The 18,560-nt window shown below is 41.9% G+C and overlaps 1 protein-coding gene across 1 annotated transcript in view; it reads right to left on the reverse strand.

Annotated features, from left to right (window-relative positions):
- The window catches only part of cacna2d2a (calcium channel, voltage-dependent, alpha 2/delta subunit 2a), a 140,187-nt gene extending 122,328 nt beyond the window's left edge, over positions 1 to 17,859 (reverse strand). The window contains exons 1-2 of the mRNA XM_070844091.1: positions 17,475 to 17,859; positions 12,547 to 12,628 (exon numbers count right to left, since the gene is read on the reverse strand). Of these exons, the coding sequence (XP_070700192.1) occupies positions 12,547 to 12,628; positions 17,475 to 17,590 (198 nt within the window). The 5' untranslated portion in view covers positions 17,591 to 17,859. The remainder of the gene's footprint in view (positions 1 to 12,546; positions 12,629 to 17,474) is intronic.
- Between the last annotated feature and the right edge of the window lie 701 nt (positions 17,860 to 18,560).

Below are 18,560 nucleotides of genomic sequence, written 5' to 3' on the forward strand. Positions count from 1 at the left end.
AGGGACTCTTATTTGTACTCAACATGATGATAGAGATACTGTGTCATTAGCTTAATTACTTGGGTGATTAAAAGTAAAGCTATGGTACCTTCTTAGATTTATTGGTTATTGGCAGCCATACTCGTTATACAGTAGAAACAGATTATTGACCATTTACAAATACTGTCACTCCAGTTGTGTGCTGTGAATAGGAACAAATTGACTGAAGATCCATTCAGCAGAAACTGTTCGTCCTACTGCCAATTAATGACTTTACGTTTTGTTCCATAGGTGACCACAGTTTTAGAGTTTCTATCCTTAAAAGTCCACTAATGAATTTGTCGACTGACAACACTAGCATGCTCCATAGTTTTCACCACATCACCCTTTATCTTTATCAGCAACAAGAACTCTGCACAAATGCAGCTGTCATTGAACCGCAGATGTTCAACCTTTCCATTATTGGCCTTTTGTCATGGAAGACATTTGAACATGTCACAGTAGGAAAAGCACAGGTGTAAAAAATAAAATTCTTGATGGCTTATGGTTAGTTGCTTACGGTTTTTTTGAGTCCTGAATAGAACGTAGCCATTATTAATGTTATTAGTGACGCATGCCTTTACCTACCTTGACAAATGTAAATGTCTCTGTGAAAAAAAGCTACTCTGAGCACATTTAAGAGTTCTTGAACATGCTGGCTTAAAAATCAAGCCCGATTTAAGTCTTTAAAGAAGTGGTCAATACTGCTGAAAGCTCTCGAACAAGCAAGCAAGTGAACCTTGAGTTGAGACTGCGTCGTTGGCTGCTGTTTAAGGTCAAGAATGAACTGTCAACCTCAAATTCCCTAATTCAGTCTGTGCTTCTAGTGCCGCCTTCAGGCCTGCTAGAGTTATATAAAGCCATTTTATCCATTGTGCTTTCTTTCGTGGGGCTCTGTCTTGTAAAGCACTGGTGAAACAGTGTGTGGGTGAGCATGTGAAAAAAAATATACAAACACATATTACAGACATGCCAAACACATAACCTCTCCACAGACGTACAATGGAGGCAGCTCCATTTGATTTAGCAGCTAATTGCGTGAACACCCATGTGTGTGAATGTTTAAACACAATACTGTACATACGAGAGCAGAGGTGCATGCTTACAGTGTGTGGGCGCATTTTTATTAACAGTGGTCTTAAATTTAACCGTCATAGACTCATGAAGTGTGTTTGCCAAATAAGCATGAGAAAAAGACTTCCGACTATAGTACTTACAGCAGAGTGCGTATGTGTGTGGGTGCAGGTAACACGGTAGGATGAGGTAAGGCCTCAGCGGATTGCTGAACAACCTCTAGAGGAGACAATAAGAGGCCATCAGGGGGAGGAGAGGGGAGAGGCCAGATTAATGAAATATGAATGTGTTTACTGAATAGCTGTCATGACAGCCTACTGATGGCTGGGGGATATTAAAAATACAGAGTGCAGCTGAAGGCTTCACCTACACTGCAGCGACCCCATCCATCTTCAGACAGCGCTCTAATCAGCGTACAACTCGTCGCAATCACAATCACCCATAGAAATTATCATCACACTCTTCATCACCATTTCCATCCTCGCCATCGCCGCCTGTTCATCTACATTATCGCTTTCATCGTGCAACAGAATCACGCTGCTGCAGGAAATTGAAGTTGGCCAGATCAATAAATACAATATAAAATTAAATTAGCTGCCAAGATGGGGTGAAAATGTGAAAATGAGTGTTTGAAGGCAAAGGGAGAAGTAACGCTATCCAGTCAAAACAATCAAAAAACACATTTTGGACACAAGCAAACAGTATGGTGAGGCCACTGCTCCCTGTTATGGATTTAAAAGTGAGTTAAAAGAGGTGAGGTACATACGCTTTGATGTGTGTACCTGTATGTGAGTGTGTGTGTGTGTGTGTGTGTGTGTGTGTGTGACCATGACATCATTTCTGCAGTGTCTAATCAAGGAGAAAAGGAGCCTGCTTTTGCAAGAGGGCTGTAATGGAAACACAATTGACCCGCTTTAATAAGAAAAACATGATACCTGCACTTTGCCCACACTTTCACAGAGACACAGAACACTTTCACTTCACCTGCAACGACACACAGCCGAACCACCTGCAAACAGATCCGAATGTATCTCTGCTCTTTTGAAGTTTTATCTTCGCTCAGTGAAGGATGGCGATTCGGTGCGTGGCAAAACTCCATCTGTTCATTTCAATATGAATGGGCATGTAAGTTTGGTGCTGCTGGAGCGGCAGAGATGTGAAATTGCGGATGGCATGCAGAGCGGCCCCGACACGCAGGGTTAATTCAAACCGCCTTTGATGTCTGTCTGTGTGTGAAATGAGCTGGTGGTCCAGAGTTCACACAAACACATGCCAGCACATACGTACACGGCCGTGCGCGCGTATACACATGTTGTAATCATCACGCCAAAAAAACTGAAGAGACCACTTGTGTAGACGCACAGGAAATACCGCAGCTCATATCACACATTGTATAGCACCAAAACACCAATGAAAGCTCAACTTTACTGTGTCAATGAGTCTTAAATCCATTGCACTCTTCAGGATTTAACTCCTGAGCATCCCCAAACATTCACTCACATGCCATCCACATCCACAACATTGGATGCTAAGCTGCATGTAGGCAAAAACAGACTGCTGGCTTACATACACAATACCTATGTAAAGCAGATACTGCAGCTATACAGCAGTAATAGTCAGATGATATTTTACCCTACAAAACATATCTGATTGATTCTCAGTAGTCAGTAACCTTAATCAAATCTCCTTTTTTTTTTTTTCTCAAGCGATTGTGAGTGATTCCTGCATTCCCCAAAGACCCACAGTTTTCAAAATTACACTTATACAGTCATTAATGTGATTATAAATCATTTAAGTCACATGAAACTGCATTTAGCTTGAAATTCAATTAGACCAGCTGTGTCACTTATAAATGCGTGCTGAGTGACAGTGATTACAGTGTTTAAATCTAAATAGCAATATCATATATGACCACAACAATGGACCACCACATCTAAACTGGCCGCAGAAGAAAATAAATTGACTGAATGCCAGAATTATTAAACTCTGCACTTGAATTTCAGCTCACTGGACAAACTCTGGCAGCCAATTATACACAGCCAACCACTATTTATATGAATATACACAATAAGCACATGTAATTACTTGTTGGTTTGGTTTTGCGGTAGCATAACTTTGGCCCTAAGAGTACACAAGTGATTAACAATTATAGTTTGAAAAATGTAGCTATAATATTGGTTAGGGGAATGGACATGTTTACTGTGAAACAACACATATAGAGAGGTAATGATGTTCTCTTTGTCTCTAATCATTCTCATGTGTGATGGTGAGTTTCAGGGCTTTTACTACATCCTGCTCTGAGCTCCATCAATATTTTATACTAACCTGCATTTATGAGACTCCTTCGGGCCTGTAAGTTTTTATAGGAAAAAAAAAATATATATGGTAACAGAAGACCAACGTGTCCTTGTTTGTTTTTGTAAAATTGATAGTGACTGAAGTAGCAGAGTTGTGATTGTATCAGTAAAAACAACATGGACAATGTTTTGGACAAGCTGTTTGCTGTACATTTATGCATTTTGCGTGCAATTACGTTTCTATACTACTCATTTATTTTTTCCAAAATGCGTTTTAAGGGAAACCTTGTTGCTGCCCGGATGGGTTCACTGGAAATGTCTTGTTCTCTAGTAAAGTAAGAGCTGCTATTTGTAGGGAGGTGGTTGGGTTGGACGGTTGTACAACCCACAGAAGCTTTAGTCTCAAAGTCCTGTGGTTGAGTTTAGAAAGCAAGAGCACTTTGGATGAAATTGGGGAAAGATCGTAGTTTATGTGAACACGACTTGTCTCCTGTTTCAACTCACTTTTGATTGACCAAAACCACGGCCGTTACCTTACCTAAAAGGAGTGTTTTAGGAGACAGGATTGATATAACGTATGGGTGAACCGTGTGCGTTTGTGGTATACGACTGCGTGCATGTGAGTAGATGTGTAACGCAGCAATTGTAGTGGTTGAGCACAAATCCCATCAAAACAACGGAGCCCTGGGAAAAGGGCCAGAGGTAGAGATGAGAGTGAGTCCAGTTCTAAGCCAAAAAAGGGGGTGGATAGATTGTGGTGGGAAGGGGAGCTTCTCTTCCAGATTTTACAGAGAGAGAGAGAGAGAGAGTGAGGAAGAACAAGGCATAAGACACAACAATCTGCAGAATTAAAAAGATGTAGGTAGCACTTCTGAAGACCCCTCTCTGATGGCAGTAGAGAGTCCTTACTGCCTACATGCTCAAAAATGAAAAAGCTTTTGTAGGACTTCCACAGTAGTTGAGCATTTGAGAACCACCCACTGCTGAGGCAAGCCAATTAAAGTTATTCAGAAGTGTGACCAATCAATCACAGACTAGCGCAGGTGGAGGAGGAGGAGAAGAAGAGGAGGACAAAACCTCTGAGACTTCAGTGCACGCCCAACCTCCCTGACATGCACACACAAACTGCCATAAAAACCCAAATGCATTTTGCTCACAATGGAAAATAAACGTCACACCTACCACTTCACACATAGAGAAGCGCTCCCTCTGCAGTGGAATGAATAAAGCACTTCACACCTGGAATTTTCTAGGGCATCACGCCACTCTACATTACCACTGCAACCCACTCAGAGAACTGTACCCAGTTTTTTTTCTCTCTCTCTGTCAAGCACAGATAGTACCAAAGACAGGTCATGTGCTTTCTGAAACATCAAACAGAAGACGACTGAAAATTACACAAGCATGCACACACACACACACACACACACACACACACACACACTCTGAAAATAATAGTGGAGAGAGACGGAGACAAGGAGAAAAGATTTGCAGTGTAGGCAAAATAAAGCATCTTCCTCTGACAGGGCTGAAGCTTTAGCAGTACTCTAATCCTATTTTGACATATAATACTATATTGTCTTCCTTTAAACAAGTGCAGGGCCTTCTTTTTCTTCCCAAAAAAAAATCACTAGTGGCACAATCGCATCTGTTTTTTGTTTTCCTTGAATTCATCAAGCAACAATTAGTTACACAGGTACGGCCCCAACACATAGCACAGGGAATGTCAGCAAGATTAACACACTCTGACCATCTCTGTTTGTTCTGTGCTGACATTTAACGGGTTGTTTCCCCCCCAGCGAGCCTTTACAGCTCCATCCTGGTAATTCACGGCACTCGAATCAACAAGCTCATGCACAGTGATACACTGCCAGATGTTTTAAAGTGTGTCCAGAGAAGACGTAAAGCCCTGCACAAGCAGCATGTAGCGCTGTGTCTTTAAAGCCTGCATTATTGATTTCACTCAGCTGGCTTTACTCTGAGACTGAGCACTTAAAACCTGAAGAGGGTGAAAAACAAACACCTTGTTGTTTGTTTGTTTCGAGGCAAAGACATCTAGGAAGTGACAAATTTGCTGACAGTTTCAACAGGAAATATTACTGAGCTAAGATGACATATTACCTAATTAAGAGAATCATGCTAACATGAATAAATATTGTAATTATTTATAAACACATGAATAAATTGTGGAGGATTGATTTGAAATACATATGCCATTATAAGATTAGCAGTTAATTTTCACTTCAAATTCAAATTAAATAGGTTACAGTTCTGGAGGTTTTTTTTGCGATGGTTCAGCACAACAGAAACTTTTTTCTACATGTTGGGTAAAATATCAGCAGCGATTATAGTTACAGAATAGAAAAAATAGAAAAAACAGAATATGAAACTGGAGACCTGGGCACAGACACTATATAATCTGGTTCTAGTTTTTCCTAACTGTCACATTTTTATTGCAAAGCTATTTCAAGTAATTCCTTCTAACACCAACCCGGGGATATCTGCATGCAGGGCTGCAGTCTGCAGATATATGTATTTTCATTTATATAAACACCGCCAACCAGTGCCAGGCCATCAAGCCGGCAAGCTGAGGAATCCTTGTAACCTTCCCCAGTGTCAGAAAACCAATAAAAAGGCAGAAAAATGAATACAGTGTGTTTGTGCTCTCCTCTGTTCTCCTGTCAGCCCAGGGGAGTCCGAGGCTGGGAGTAACGGTGCTGACCAGCTCACACACTGCTTACCGTTCGGCAAGCTACTGGTTTTATGTGCCTCTGATGTCCACCGTTATTTTCTTGTGTGTTTTATTTTGTTTTTGTTTGGGGTAAATACACAGTAAATGCTAGAGTCGGCACACAAAAACTAAGGGATGTGCGTCTAAAACTAAATGAAAAAGTGGTTCGCTGATAGACCATGATGTGATGTGTTAGCCTGACGTCCTCTCTCTAGTGGGAACAGCAAATAGGATGTCTGAACGGGAATGTAGCGAGGTTTAAAAATTGGACAGTACTGCCATGAGGACACACAAATGGATAGATAACTAAATAAACAAGGATGAACAATCTATTTCTGATTATCATGTAACATGATTAGAGATACTTATTGAACCTCAGGACTTCATTATTGGTGAATTTCTGGAGCAGTAAAAATCCTCTCTCATTATATTCGGTTAACTCAAGTGTTTTGGTGTCTGATAAGCCTTCAAATGCGTCAAAATACTACTAAAACTGGACTTCCCTAATGGTACAGTTCATCGACTCACAAATACCTGAAGCAACACACCCACACCAACACAGAAGGCCCACTTAGCCCTGAGAATTGTATTGTATTGTAAAGCTGTCATCAAATGCCTGGTCAGATTCATGACCTTTACTCCATTGACAAGGCAGTTCCCAATTCTAATCCAGGTCTAGATTAGATTAGATTATTTTCATGTAAACAGAGAGAACGCTGCTTGTTGCTTAGACAAAAAACGATTTGTTAAATCAAAGAGAGTTCTGCAGGAAAAAAAAAAATTATATATATATATATAAATAATTGAATGAGGTATTTAAAAAAAGGTCTGGGATTTTTTTTCTCCAAACAATGTCCAGCCCTTGAAATGCTTAGAATGATTTGCAATAATAGCGTAATTTAAATTTTTGTTTCAATTCTGCTTCAGGAGCGGTATATTTCACTGCACATGCAAATTATAAAGGTGGTGACACCAGTGGGTCCTGATGGAAAAAAGAAACGCATGTATAGAATATTTTTAGAAAGAAAAAGAAATTATAGCTATAGGTAAAGTGGAGATTACCAGATCAGCTTAGTATTGGAGGTGAAAATCCTCCTGAGTCAGAACACTGAAACGGTTGAGTTCCTTGAAGGCATCATTGTCTACTCTGGAGTGTCAATACTAGCTGAAAGGAACGTGAAGGATTTGCTGCTGTTGTAGACGTGCTAAAAAGGCAGCTATTATTTACTCATTAATTTTAATGTAAAGATCTCAGTAAGAGTGGAATGAGGTGTGTGTGTTGATGCGTGTAACACAATGACTGAGGGATACCTAAGACAAGCCGGCAGGAGAGAAAACCAGAGCCAGACAGTAAACTATCTATCCTGCAGAAATAGCCTGTGATGTTTCTCACAGCCAGATAACAAGCTGCTGTTGTGTAAGGTCCAGGCCAGAAGATGGAGGGTAAGGGAGAGTTGAGAGAGGAGGTCTGAGCTCTCTCTCTCCCTCTCTCCCCCCCTCCCTCTCCCTCTCTCTCTCCCTCTCCCTCTCTCTCTCCTTTAAAGGTAAATGCTCAGGGTGGGAGGAGGGACCTTCAACACTTCCTGTAAACCGTCTCCAGGCATAAGGAACTATTAAGTCAAGAAACAAATGGCTCTGATCATCCCTCACATCATCGGCCACTGAAGGGGAAGCGATTGGGGGGGCTGAAGCTGACAGCAGCTTTAGAAAGTGAGGACGGGGGTTGTGGAGTGGGAGCAGGGGTGATGTCTCTTATAGTGCTGGGCATTTGAGACAGATTATTGGAAATTTCTGTAGTCAGCGATAGTGAGTAAATCCACCAGTGCACTCTTATAGAGATATCTGTTTGTTGGGGCCAGCTGTCTCGGCCTTCAGCAACCTTCTTTTTCTAGGAAGCGCGAGGGAGGTTCGGAAAAGTACCAGACACATTTGGAACTATGTTCAGCCTGCATGCAACATCTCCCTCAAGACATAAAATCATACCTGTGCAGATCAAACTGAACCAGAGGCTTCTGCAATATTAACTATGAAGAAGATGACTTACCACACACAGACAGTCATGAGTGTGCACACACACACTGGAAGCACTAGAGGCAAGGAGGTCTGTGTTGAACTGAGATAAACCTGCAGCCAGCATGTGGTCAGTGGGCCTGATGAAGTACAGACCACACCGCACACAGAGACACACAGAGCGAGGAGCAAAAGTGAAGGAAAGAGAGCAAAGCACCCAGTGGGTCAAATAAGAAATGCAAGCTCATACAAAAAGCGGGTGAATCCTACACCCATGAATTGGCACTCTGCCTTTCCAACCTGCTTCCACATGTGGGTATATTGATCTGGACGTGCGTCGTTCTCAGGTTTCCGGTAATCAAGAGCAGCAAACAGCAGGAGGAGAGGGTGTGGAGCAGGGCAGACACATCCTCACAGTGCAGAGTTGTAAAGTGCCAGGCTGAACGGAAGGGCTCAGGAGCAGTCATGTGCACCAGGCTAAATTATTCATGCTGATTAGACTCTTCTTATTGAAATGAATTTAAGAGAGAGTTCAACATATGTTGCACAGCATCGCCATTTAAGAGGCTTGCTAAATTGAAGAAGCTGTAGATATTGTAGCGACTTCATGTGTATGTGTATGTGAGTGTATAAAGCGGTGGTGGAAACTGTACTGTACCTTAGTGCAATTTTTAAGTACCTGTAATTTACTTGAATATAGACATGTTCTGCTACTTCATGCTGACGCTACATTTCAAAGGGGAATGTTGTACTTTTTACGACATCGCATTTGTTTAACGGCTGTAGTTACCAGTTACTCAACAGATTAAGATTTTACATTAAAATATTTAAAATATAATCTGATTTTGAAATACATTGTATTGTTAAATATCAAACCAGAGGTTCCCGACCTTTTTGGCTCATGATTCCTTAAGGCAGCATCTAATTGGGGCTCCTTGTCATGTTTCAGATGTCTCTGAGTTTTTAGTAGTTCCACGAAAAAAAGATTTTCCCTTTTAACGGCTCAGATGGTTTCATTTAAATAACAGCTCGAGGCCCAAACAGGTCAAATTATCCAATATTTCACAAAAGAGGAAAGATAAGGCAAAAGTCATCCCCCCCAAAAAGAAATGCGTGCAGCAGAACTGTCATTTTTCTTCTTTCCTACCACATTAATCATGTCACATCCTGTGACCCACTGGTGGGGGCCCGACCCCGAGGTTGAGAACCACGGCACAAAATACCCACCTGTATATAGGTTAAAAGTAGCTCCCCTGTGCTACTAACTGTACATATGAATGCATCATTATTAATCTAATAATGGCATATAATTATCAGTCACAGGGGCTAAACTTCTTTACTTTTACTTGTGTAAGATTTTTAACATTCACTACCACAGATTTATGAGCAAACACAGTGAGCATGTGTCCACCTGATGTTTTAGTACGTAGGCCTACATGGTAATATTATTTGATAAGCCATCAAATCACTGTAATGCCAGCATGTAGGCGCACTGTTCATGTGCGCCTATTAAAACTGTTCTGAATAAGCCTGAGGATATGGAAACAATGCCAGTGTCCACCGCCGCATCTCATCAACGCATACTGTAACACATCAAACACAGCAGCACATAGGATAATGAGGAGGATAAGGACTATAAACAGCATCTGTCTGCTCACATTTAAATTTACCAGTTCTCGTCCTTCCCCTCTTATCATTTCATCCATCTTAAGTAGTTTGACTCTAAATATACACACAAAACTGCCTGAACATCCATCTCAATTGTCAAGCCATTCTTCATCTTTTCTCTCTCTAAAAAATCCCCCTCCTCCGCTTTAAAAGCCGCCCACTCTCCTTGTCTATCTGCGCTCCACACTCTTCCATTCGAAAAACGTCCAGCTCCTCCGATGCATCACGCACCCTCTATCTTCCTTTCACTCCTATCGGGAAGAGTAACATCTTGACCGGACCTGGGCAGAATATATTAGAATGTGATTTGAAACATTCAAATAACTTGAGTTTTATTTATTTTTCGGAGACACTTGACACTTGGGCACAGTATGCACAAAAAACATCAAAAAATTGTCCATCATGTTCTACATCTCGGTGCTGTTCCTTAGGACGACCGATTCAAAACATTTTCAGCTGTTTTTGTGCCGCCCTGTCTCGGCCTCTCTCTCTCTCTCTCTCTCTCTCTCTTTCTCTCTCGCTCTCTTTCCTCACTTGTCAGAAAAAGTTAAATCTCAACTGAGAGAAACTGAACAGACCACATTATATTCAACTTACTTTCTTGTCTCTTTCCATGTAAGACAAACTCAAAAATAATTTGCACACACTTTACATTTTTTTTGTCTGTGAGAATAAACTGCGCATGAAGAGGAAGGGAGCGCAGAGGGAGGCAATCTTGTTACCAGCCGGCATAGCCCTGGGAAGATTTCTATCAGACGCACGTATAGAGAGAGGCATCCATTTAGAAAATGGCTTTTCTAGGCATGCTGGGCCATTTAGCACACCCTGTGACGACTCCTGTTTGGGGCCATGATAAATGTTCTTTCACGCCCGCTCTGCATGCACAGACGGGCCAGCGCACACACATGCACACGCACGCCAGGCACCCTACACATAACATATCTTTAGAAAGGGTCGGCCTTATTGGGTGTGGCCTACAGAGAAAACTTTTGCAACGTGTAGTGTAAGTACGGTTGGTGCCCAGTGAGCACTCGACGTCTCATTAAGCTCAGGATTGTTCAGCTATGTACATCCTAGTTTTACAGCATGCAGCCAAGAGACACCGCAGCATATTTAAACCATACATACTGTGCATCCCTCTAAATACCACAGCACCGAAACAATTAGTCAAGTAATCAACTAGGCGACTGACAGGAAAAATTAGCAACTACTTTTTACAAGCAAAAATACCAAACATTGCCAGTTCCAGCTTCACATTTAGGAGGACGTGCTACTTTTTTTTTTTTGATTGATGTGATAGTTAAGTAGTTATCTTTTGTTTTTGGACAAGCAAATCTGATGGCAGCACCTTGGGTTTTTAGGAATGTGAGATGACATTTTTCACTATTTCGTGACATTTTATAGGATGAATCTGTTAATCAAGGAAATAATCAGCTGATGAATGAACATAGTCGTATAAAAAAGAAAACAATAAATAGTTGAAGCCCTTAAATAAAAAGTATCACTAGGTACTCAAAAGTCTGTATGTACAAGGAGTTGTATCATGTATTCGGTAAAATGTAAAAAAGACGATGTGTACTGAGGACATGTTGTAATGTTTTAGTGAAAACAAAGTCTCTCCAAGTTGAGTGGTTTTAGGTACGTTTCAGGTAGGTTGAAGGATGGCATGCTTCTTTAAGGGTTAAGAAAATTCTCCTTCTTCTTTGGCTATTAAAATCCTTCCAAAAAACAATTGGGTTACCTCAAAAGTGCTTTGTCACCGAGCTTAAGTCAAGATTGTTTTTCATAGGACATGAAATGATAACGTTTTGAAGACTTTTTACCAGACAGCAACAATATGCTTTCACCTTGACACCGTATGTAAAATCGTTTTAGAAGTCCACTGCCATTAACAAATCCACAGTCCTGGATTTGTGCACAAACTGTGAAAGGCAACTATTTTGATGGGTAGAAATTCTCTGCTATGTTTTGTTTGTGCTAAAAATCTCTATCATGCAGTCTGAGTGTCTGAGCCTGATATCTACTAATGGTCATTAACCTTTAAACCAGCACGATCCCCGTCAACTCACTTCCTCCTCTCTGGGATCCATCAATGTCACCACCATACTAAGCCATCACACACTAACCACTGTTACTGCTAGCATTAAAGCCACCACAGGCACCACACCGGCTGGATGAATCACACTCACCCATACAGCAATAATGAAGCATTTATCTCAGGGTGCATTACAATCCCTGGAAGCCCGGTGAACATGCGCAAATGGCAGAGATATGATGAAACAGTGTCAATCACACTCTGCTCAACCATCTGCTCTACCACATGACTGACACGTGTTACACACAGCCTCACAAACAACCGACACCATATTCTGCTAAATGTGTTCTAAAAGTCATCCAGTCAGCTAACAACTCACTGATCTCCTTAAAACAAGTTTTAAGAAGCATAAGATGTGTTGATTTGTTAAAATTATTTAACTTTTTAAAAAATTTTTTACAGTGTATCTTCACTTTAAAACACTGACATCACAACACCAGGAGTATCAGGAGTGAGATTTGGCTGCAAAGACAGTATCTTTATATAAGACTAAAAATCATCATCATTTTTTTGCAGTGCTCATACAAACATATTGCCTCACAGACACTCATGCACACACGTGGGAGCTTATGTTGTACGACCCCAAGTGAAATCTTAGTGATTAATAATGCAGAAAATGAGCCGTGTCACACGTGGGCGTGACGTCAACTTACCGATCTCATCTGCTGAGTTCCAGTGACGTGCTGCAGAACCTTTTCCAGCTCCTTCTCAATGCGTCCAGCCCAGTGAATCATTCTGGAAAATAAAATTAGACATTTTTAATCTGCATCACTCAACGTTACCACCTGAACATGTCATGACACGAGCATTCATTTCTCTGTCATTGCATGCGAGTCTCTGTCAATCTCCGTGCTTCTTTCTGTTGTCAGGCTGCCAAACTCTCCCCCTTTTCTGGATCTCTATCTACAAGTATCCCTGTCCTACTTCTCCTAACGTCTGGGTTAGTCATCAGCGCCTTCTCGCCACATCACATCTTACATATATTTGGTCGGCCGTGGCAGGACTTGGACTGGCAGTGAACGTGCCTGTCTTGGCTCGGCTGGGATCAGCGGCTCTGCAATAAAACTGCTCAGGTCTGACAGAAATGCACCCTAAGCAGGAGCTGATCTCCGTTAGACGGAGCCAAGTTTGGAATTAAGAGATCAAACGGCTAAAGCTCATCACTGTTTATCTCCCAGCAAGCAACAAATTACTTAATGGATCGAGATTTTCAGTAGATCATTTTAAAGCAGTAGCAGCGGCTAACCTGCCAAACTGGACGCACGCTGAACCCATGAGCACGTCCGACAAGATATTTTCACTTAAAAAAAAATTAAAAAAAACATTATGAAAGACGAGCTTTCAACATTATGAAAGCTTGTCTTTCAGCAATCAGATGAATAAATTCTGTCGTGTTTGCAAGCCAACCACTGACTCTATGCCAACCTTTTCCTTTCAGCAGCCTGCAGATAGCTAATCACTAGCATCAACAGCACAACACAACAGAGTCTTTTGTCTTTTAATATGATGACGGAAACAAATGTCATCTTTAAATGTCAGATTTGCTCAGAAGACAAGAGGGAAGACAGATTTATTAAATTTTACAAAGCTGCTGAGAAGTGACTGAGAAGCTGAGAGAAGCGCTCGCCATAATCGCCAAGCCGGAGAGGGCCTCGTCAGGAGAGCGGCGGCAGAGCAAACACGCCAAACGAGCGTGCGTGTTGGCTGCGTTTATAGGGACAAGATTAAGAGAAAGCAAGAGGGCCTCCAAAAGGACTGCGCAGAGCGGGACCGCTGGGGAGAGGCCGCTGACTATGAAAAGGTCACCTCGATATGCAATGAAAACAAGCTTACAGTGAGAGCAGAGCCAAGCGGGACGCAGTGATACTAACAGTGAGGGACAATACCTCTGCCCCAAGCCAGGCAGACTTCTTACGCAACTTCATTAGTCTACACTCCACACACACACACACAGTATATAGTCAAGCATCATAAAATTAACTCAATCAAACATCAGAATACTTTAGATATGATAGATTATTATCATTTGGGTATTACTGATGGTGAACGATAGCGTCTATAATGTGGCCAAGCAGGTAAAGGTAAAGGTGTTCCGTTCACTCCTCTATAAGGTTGGGCAATTATTCAATTGGGACACAATCCTCATAAGGAAATGTATTTTTCATAGATGTGTTAATTACTGATTGTTGACAAGGTTAACACAAAGTGTAACAGTGTCAATTGTTGAATATTTTATATATGTTTTTAAATAACACAAAAAAAATGTTGTCTTCATAGGATGAATGAGTTCAACTTGTCAGGTCAGTTTTATTTAAACAGCCCAATGCAGCCCTCAAAATGTTATGTCACCATATGATATTGAATGCCTCTCATTAAACTATTAAAAGATATAATTAAAGATAATAAAAAATAATGGTTGGTGCAATATTAATTTTACCCATGTTGCCCAACACAGTAAAATGTTATTAAGAAAATTAAATGGAGTTTTGATGAACTGTCAGCCACTCAGCAGTGCTACGTTTATTCTGCTGCAGTGGATCATGTCTCTCCAAGTGCAACGCTGAAATATCACAAATGGCTTTTGATGAGTCCAGTACGATCAATGAAACACAGCATTTAATGTTTATCACAGTATCGCGATGACAAAAATCTGATATTCTGTATCGGATCGTGATAAAAGCATTACATCCAGACATCTACCAGCTGTACAAGCACACATCAGCCTCATCACTCCTCTTTCCTGGTGTTCAGTCACTAAGTCTATGACTTTACATACATAACATACTTAAATGTGCACACTGGTATCCATGATCCATGGACATGCAGGAAAAAGTCGATCATGGATCGACCTGCAACACCACATAAAGTGGACCGGACAACATTTAAAAGCACTTATGTAAACTGTGGGATGATGACTGGAGATTCATTTGGAATAATTATAAATAAAAGGAGAAAATATTTCACAGTCCCAAATATGCAAAACTCTCCATTCAGTGACAACTACAGAGATAAGAGACGCCTGTTTGGTAAATTATACGCACTACTGAGGCCCAGTGTTCAATTAATGCCTGGAGACCTTCTGGGTTATGAAAGCTGTGATCTCTCTTAAAAACAGAGACATTGTCATTGGGCACCACATGAAAGCCGAATGATGCACTCTGGCTCTTTGTAGTCTGATGTAGCATTAAGTCTTACTGCTATTTGGCACACGTGTTTTTGATGCATTTCCCGTGTATTCTAATTTAAAATGTCGGTGATAACTAGAAAATGCGATGAAATGACTTTGGATGGGCGACGTGTGCATCAGCCACACACCGTCACCGTGTTCACTCTGCTGCAATTGGTCTCATCATTCCATGTGTAACTCTCTCTAAGAAATATCTTTGAGGGCAAAAGGTGGACTATTTTCGTACATATGGAAGGAGCAAAATTTGGGGGAAATTGCTCTTTCATATAAGCTGAGGTAAGTGACGATATTTCACATTCCTCGAGAAGATTGTAAATCCATCCATTTAGATACCAGTTATTGACAGAGGTTTCCTCCAAATAATTTAGAAATGTGGAAGTAATTTCCCCATGCAAACATCTTCTTTCTCCACACACACACACACACACAGACAGATATTGCACATAAACACTGCAGAGCAACAACTACATAATAATTAGACCAGGCTATAGGTGGCAAGAGGTAGAAAATGCACTGTTTTGGCAATGCTGTCAAAATAAACTTTAGGGCATTCTGTCCTTTCTTATGGACACATTTTCCTCAGCTATGTGTGTGTGTGTGTGTGTGTGTGTGTGTGTGTCAGGCCTGTACACCTGATGGGTCACAGCAGCTCCCCATACACTTCAATTAGGGAACTGTCAAATTCTGGCAAATAGCACAGTGACGTGGGTGACACAAAACCCAGTTTTAAAAACCCAAGAGATGACCGAATATAACTGACTGCGTGTATTCGCAGACTTTGACTATTTATCTTATTTTTATCTGCTTAAACAAGGACATATGCGAGCTCAATTACAAGTAAGGAGAATTACAGTTTCATTACAAAAGCAACTGTAATCCAGTGTAGTTATTAAGTTATTTTCATTGGATTTGTGGGGAAAGTAGAGGAGCTGTTGCTGCAAGATTATAAACATAACGTAATAATTAAGATAGATATTAAAATACAGTAAATATAATCTAAACATCAGGGTGAATTTGTTTGTAAAGTCATCCAAACATAGGAAAAAATATCACCTTTCTTTATGTTGCTCTAGTGACCAGGCGATCAATGATGCAGCTAATTGTCGTTATAAGTCAATCAGCAGTTAATATAAGATAAGTGACTTTTCTCTGAAAGTCACCTTGGCCACGAGGAATAACAGATTCAAAGCGGCCATCGGTGGAAGCATCAGGGAGCAAAATCATTCAGATGCTTGTCATTTCTGTGGACCTGACAGACTGATCATCACATCAGGCATCAACACATCATGTTCACATCAGATCATCACGTCATCACGTACACTGAGGAACTGTTGCGCTCCGTTTTCACCTGGCTGCGAAGCACAGGCAACGTCCACTATAAAAGGAAAAAATTTACATTTTTTGCTAAATTATTGTCAGTCTTCTTTTGAATTTATCAGACATTATGTCTCATCCTGCCCTCGTGTGTCATTCAAGGTGAAATTGTCAGATTCTCTCCCATGTTAACGGATTTTAAAAAAAGAATGTTTTTAAATATTGTTGCTAAATAATTTCCCCAACAGGTGTAGGCTGAAAAAAGCCCAACAATAGTTTGCAGACAGCTGAATGCTCCGTCTGTGCCTGCGATCACTCACATAAAGCAGCACTGTGGTGCTGGTCTTCACCTCCAGTATAAATATTTCTGCAACAAAACTTCTGGTTTTGCTCATCAAACATGACCAGCTGTCAGTCTGGAGGCCATACTGGCCCCACTTGTTCCCGGACAGAGTGTGAACTAGTAGTTTCGGAGTTTGGGTGAAGAGGCTCAGGTTGTCAGACCAGGCGCTCCGGTATCATCAACTAATTGGTTTAGTCTCTGAATCAACACTGTCTGCCTCACAGCACCAGAGTAGAGATGGTGTGTTCACGGTGCGTGTGCAGGATCCAGAGGAGTACTTTTCAGACTAGCCTCGCTGTAGCTCAGCCTATCCATCATGCGTAAACGGGATATTCTCCCCCCCATGCTGTGGCAGCGAAACAACACATCCACTACTATTATTATCATTTTATTTTCATCCCTATGGATGTTCAATTAATTTGCTGCTTGGCTGGCTTATTCGCCAGTGGCACCTGTGCATGCTCCCTGTAGCCCGTTTCCATGTTGACTATGACAAATTGAATAAGGCTTTGGATATTAAATGCCACTGCCCACAAGACCAAAACAACAAAACAGCCTCCGTGAGGGCGAGATTCACAACGCAGCATCCGAGACGGAAACTGCGTCCGTGTTTGCACATCAGGGACAGCAGCTCCTCTCGCACCAAAGGTAAACGGCGCTGCATGTGCAGGCTAGTCGGGGCCACCTGTCCTACTTCCGCGCCCCGGTTTATCCCCCAAACGGTGCAGGGTACTTACGTGTAGTGCTGTGGGAAGAGGTGGGTCCCGTCTGTCGGCGTGGAGACGCATATGATAAGTACAGTTTGGATTGTGAAGAGGCAGAAAATACCGTACGACTGCGCGCAGATCGCCATTTTCCATTAAATATTCAAGAAACTGGGATAAATAAGAGAAGGACCGGAAGGACAGTCTCTCGCAGCTGAGCTAAGAATAACCGAGCTCCAGAGAAAGTGTGTGGTGGGAGGTGATGGTTGGCGGAGGCTTTTGGACACTTCAGCCCGGCAGTGAAACCTCAATCAGAGAGGCGCGCAGAGGATTGGCAGCTGCAGACACGGGAGATCAGGATCAGGAAAACGCTGTGCCGCTGCTGCTGATGTGCCTGGCTGCCTATTTGCGCACTCGCTGTCCTCCCTCCCTCTCCGCCGCCGCGCACATTTGCTCCTTTTCTCTCCCACTCTCTCCAATGTAACAACCACACAGAGTCAAGCCGGCCACGACGGGAGCAGAGTGTTCCCATCCCCGTTTTCAAAATAAAGCCACGAATTCGCTATGAGGGCAATATGTAACAGGGAGGTGTTGCACGCACATGTAGCTGGTGCATTTTTCAGTAAAATGCCTGCAGGGAAGCACAACGCTACTTCGTGACAGTAGTTCACAGTGAGCAGATATTGTACAGTTAATTTATAAAGACAGAATAACGGGGCAACTTGGAAAAATGGCTGCTGTTTGTGAGAAAAAAAAAAAAAAAAAAAATGTGCCCACTTGAGCGGGCAGGCTTGGCTCAACATTCAAGCATCAGTTTGGAGGTTTTGTAATGTGATTTTATTTTGAAGATCCAATCGCAAGACTTCCTGTATGCATTCAGTCCATCTGTGGCACTCTGCTCAGTCTTTGGCACAGGCGCTCCCCTCTCTCGTTCAAACGACCTATTCCTGGGCGACAGGCGGGGGCGCGCATCAGGCCACCTCCTCTTCCTCCTCATGTCCACTCTGAGTGCACGGTGTCCTCCTCAAACTCGGGATTATGAGCAGAAATCAAGGCTGTATTTTGGTAATTAGGAGGCATGCCTCCAGAGGGGCGGATTGTATTAACTGGAGTGTAAAC

The sequence above is a fragment of the Pempheris klunzingeri genome, chromosome 2 (assembly GCF_042242105.1).
Source record: "Pempheris klunzingeri isolate RE-2024b chromosome 2, fPemKlu1.hap1, whole genome shotgun sequence".
In the NCBI taxonomy this organism is placed as follows: domain Eukaryota; kingdom Metazoa; phylum Chordata; class Actinopteri; order Acropomatiformes; family Pempheridae; genus Pempheris; species Pempheris klunzingeri.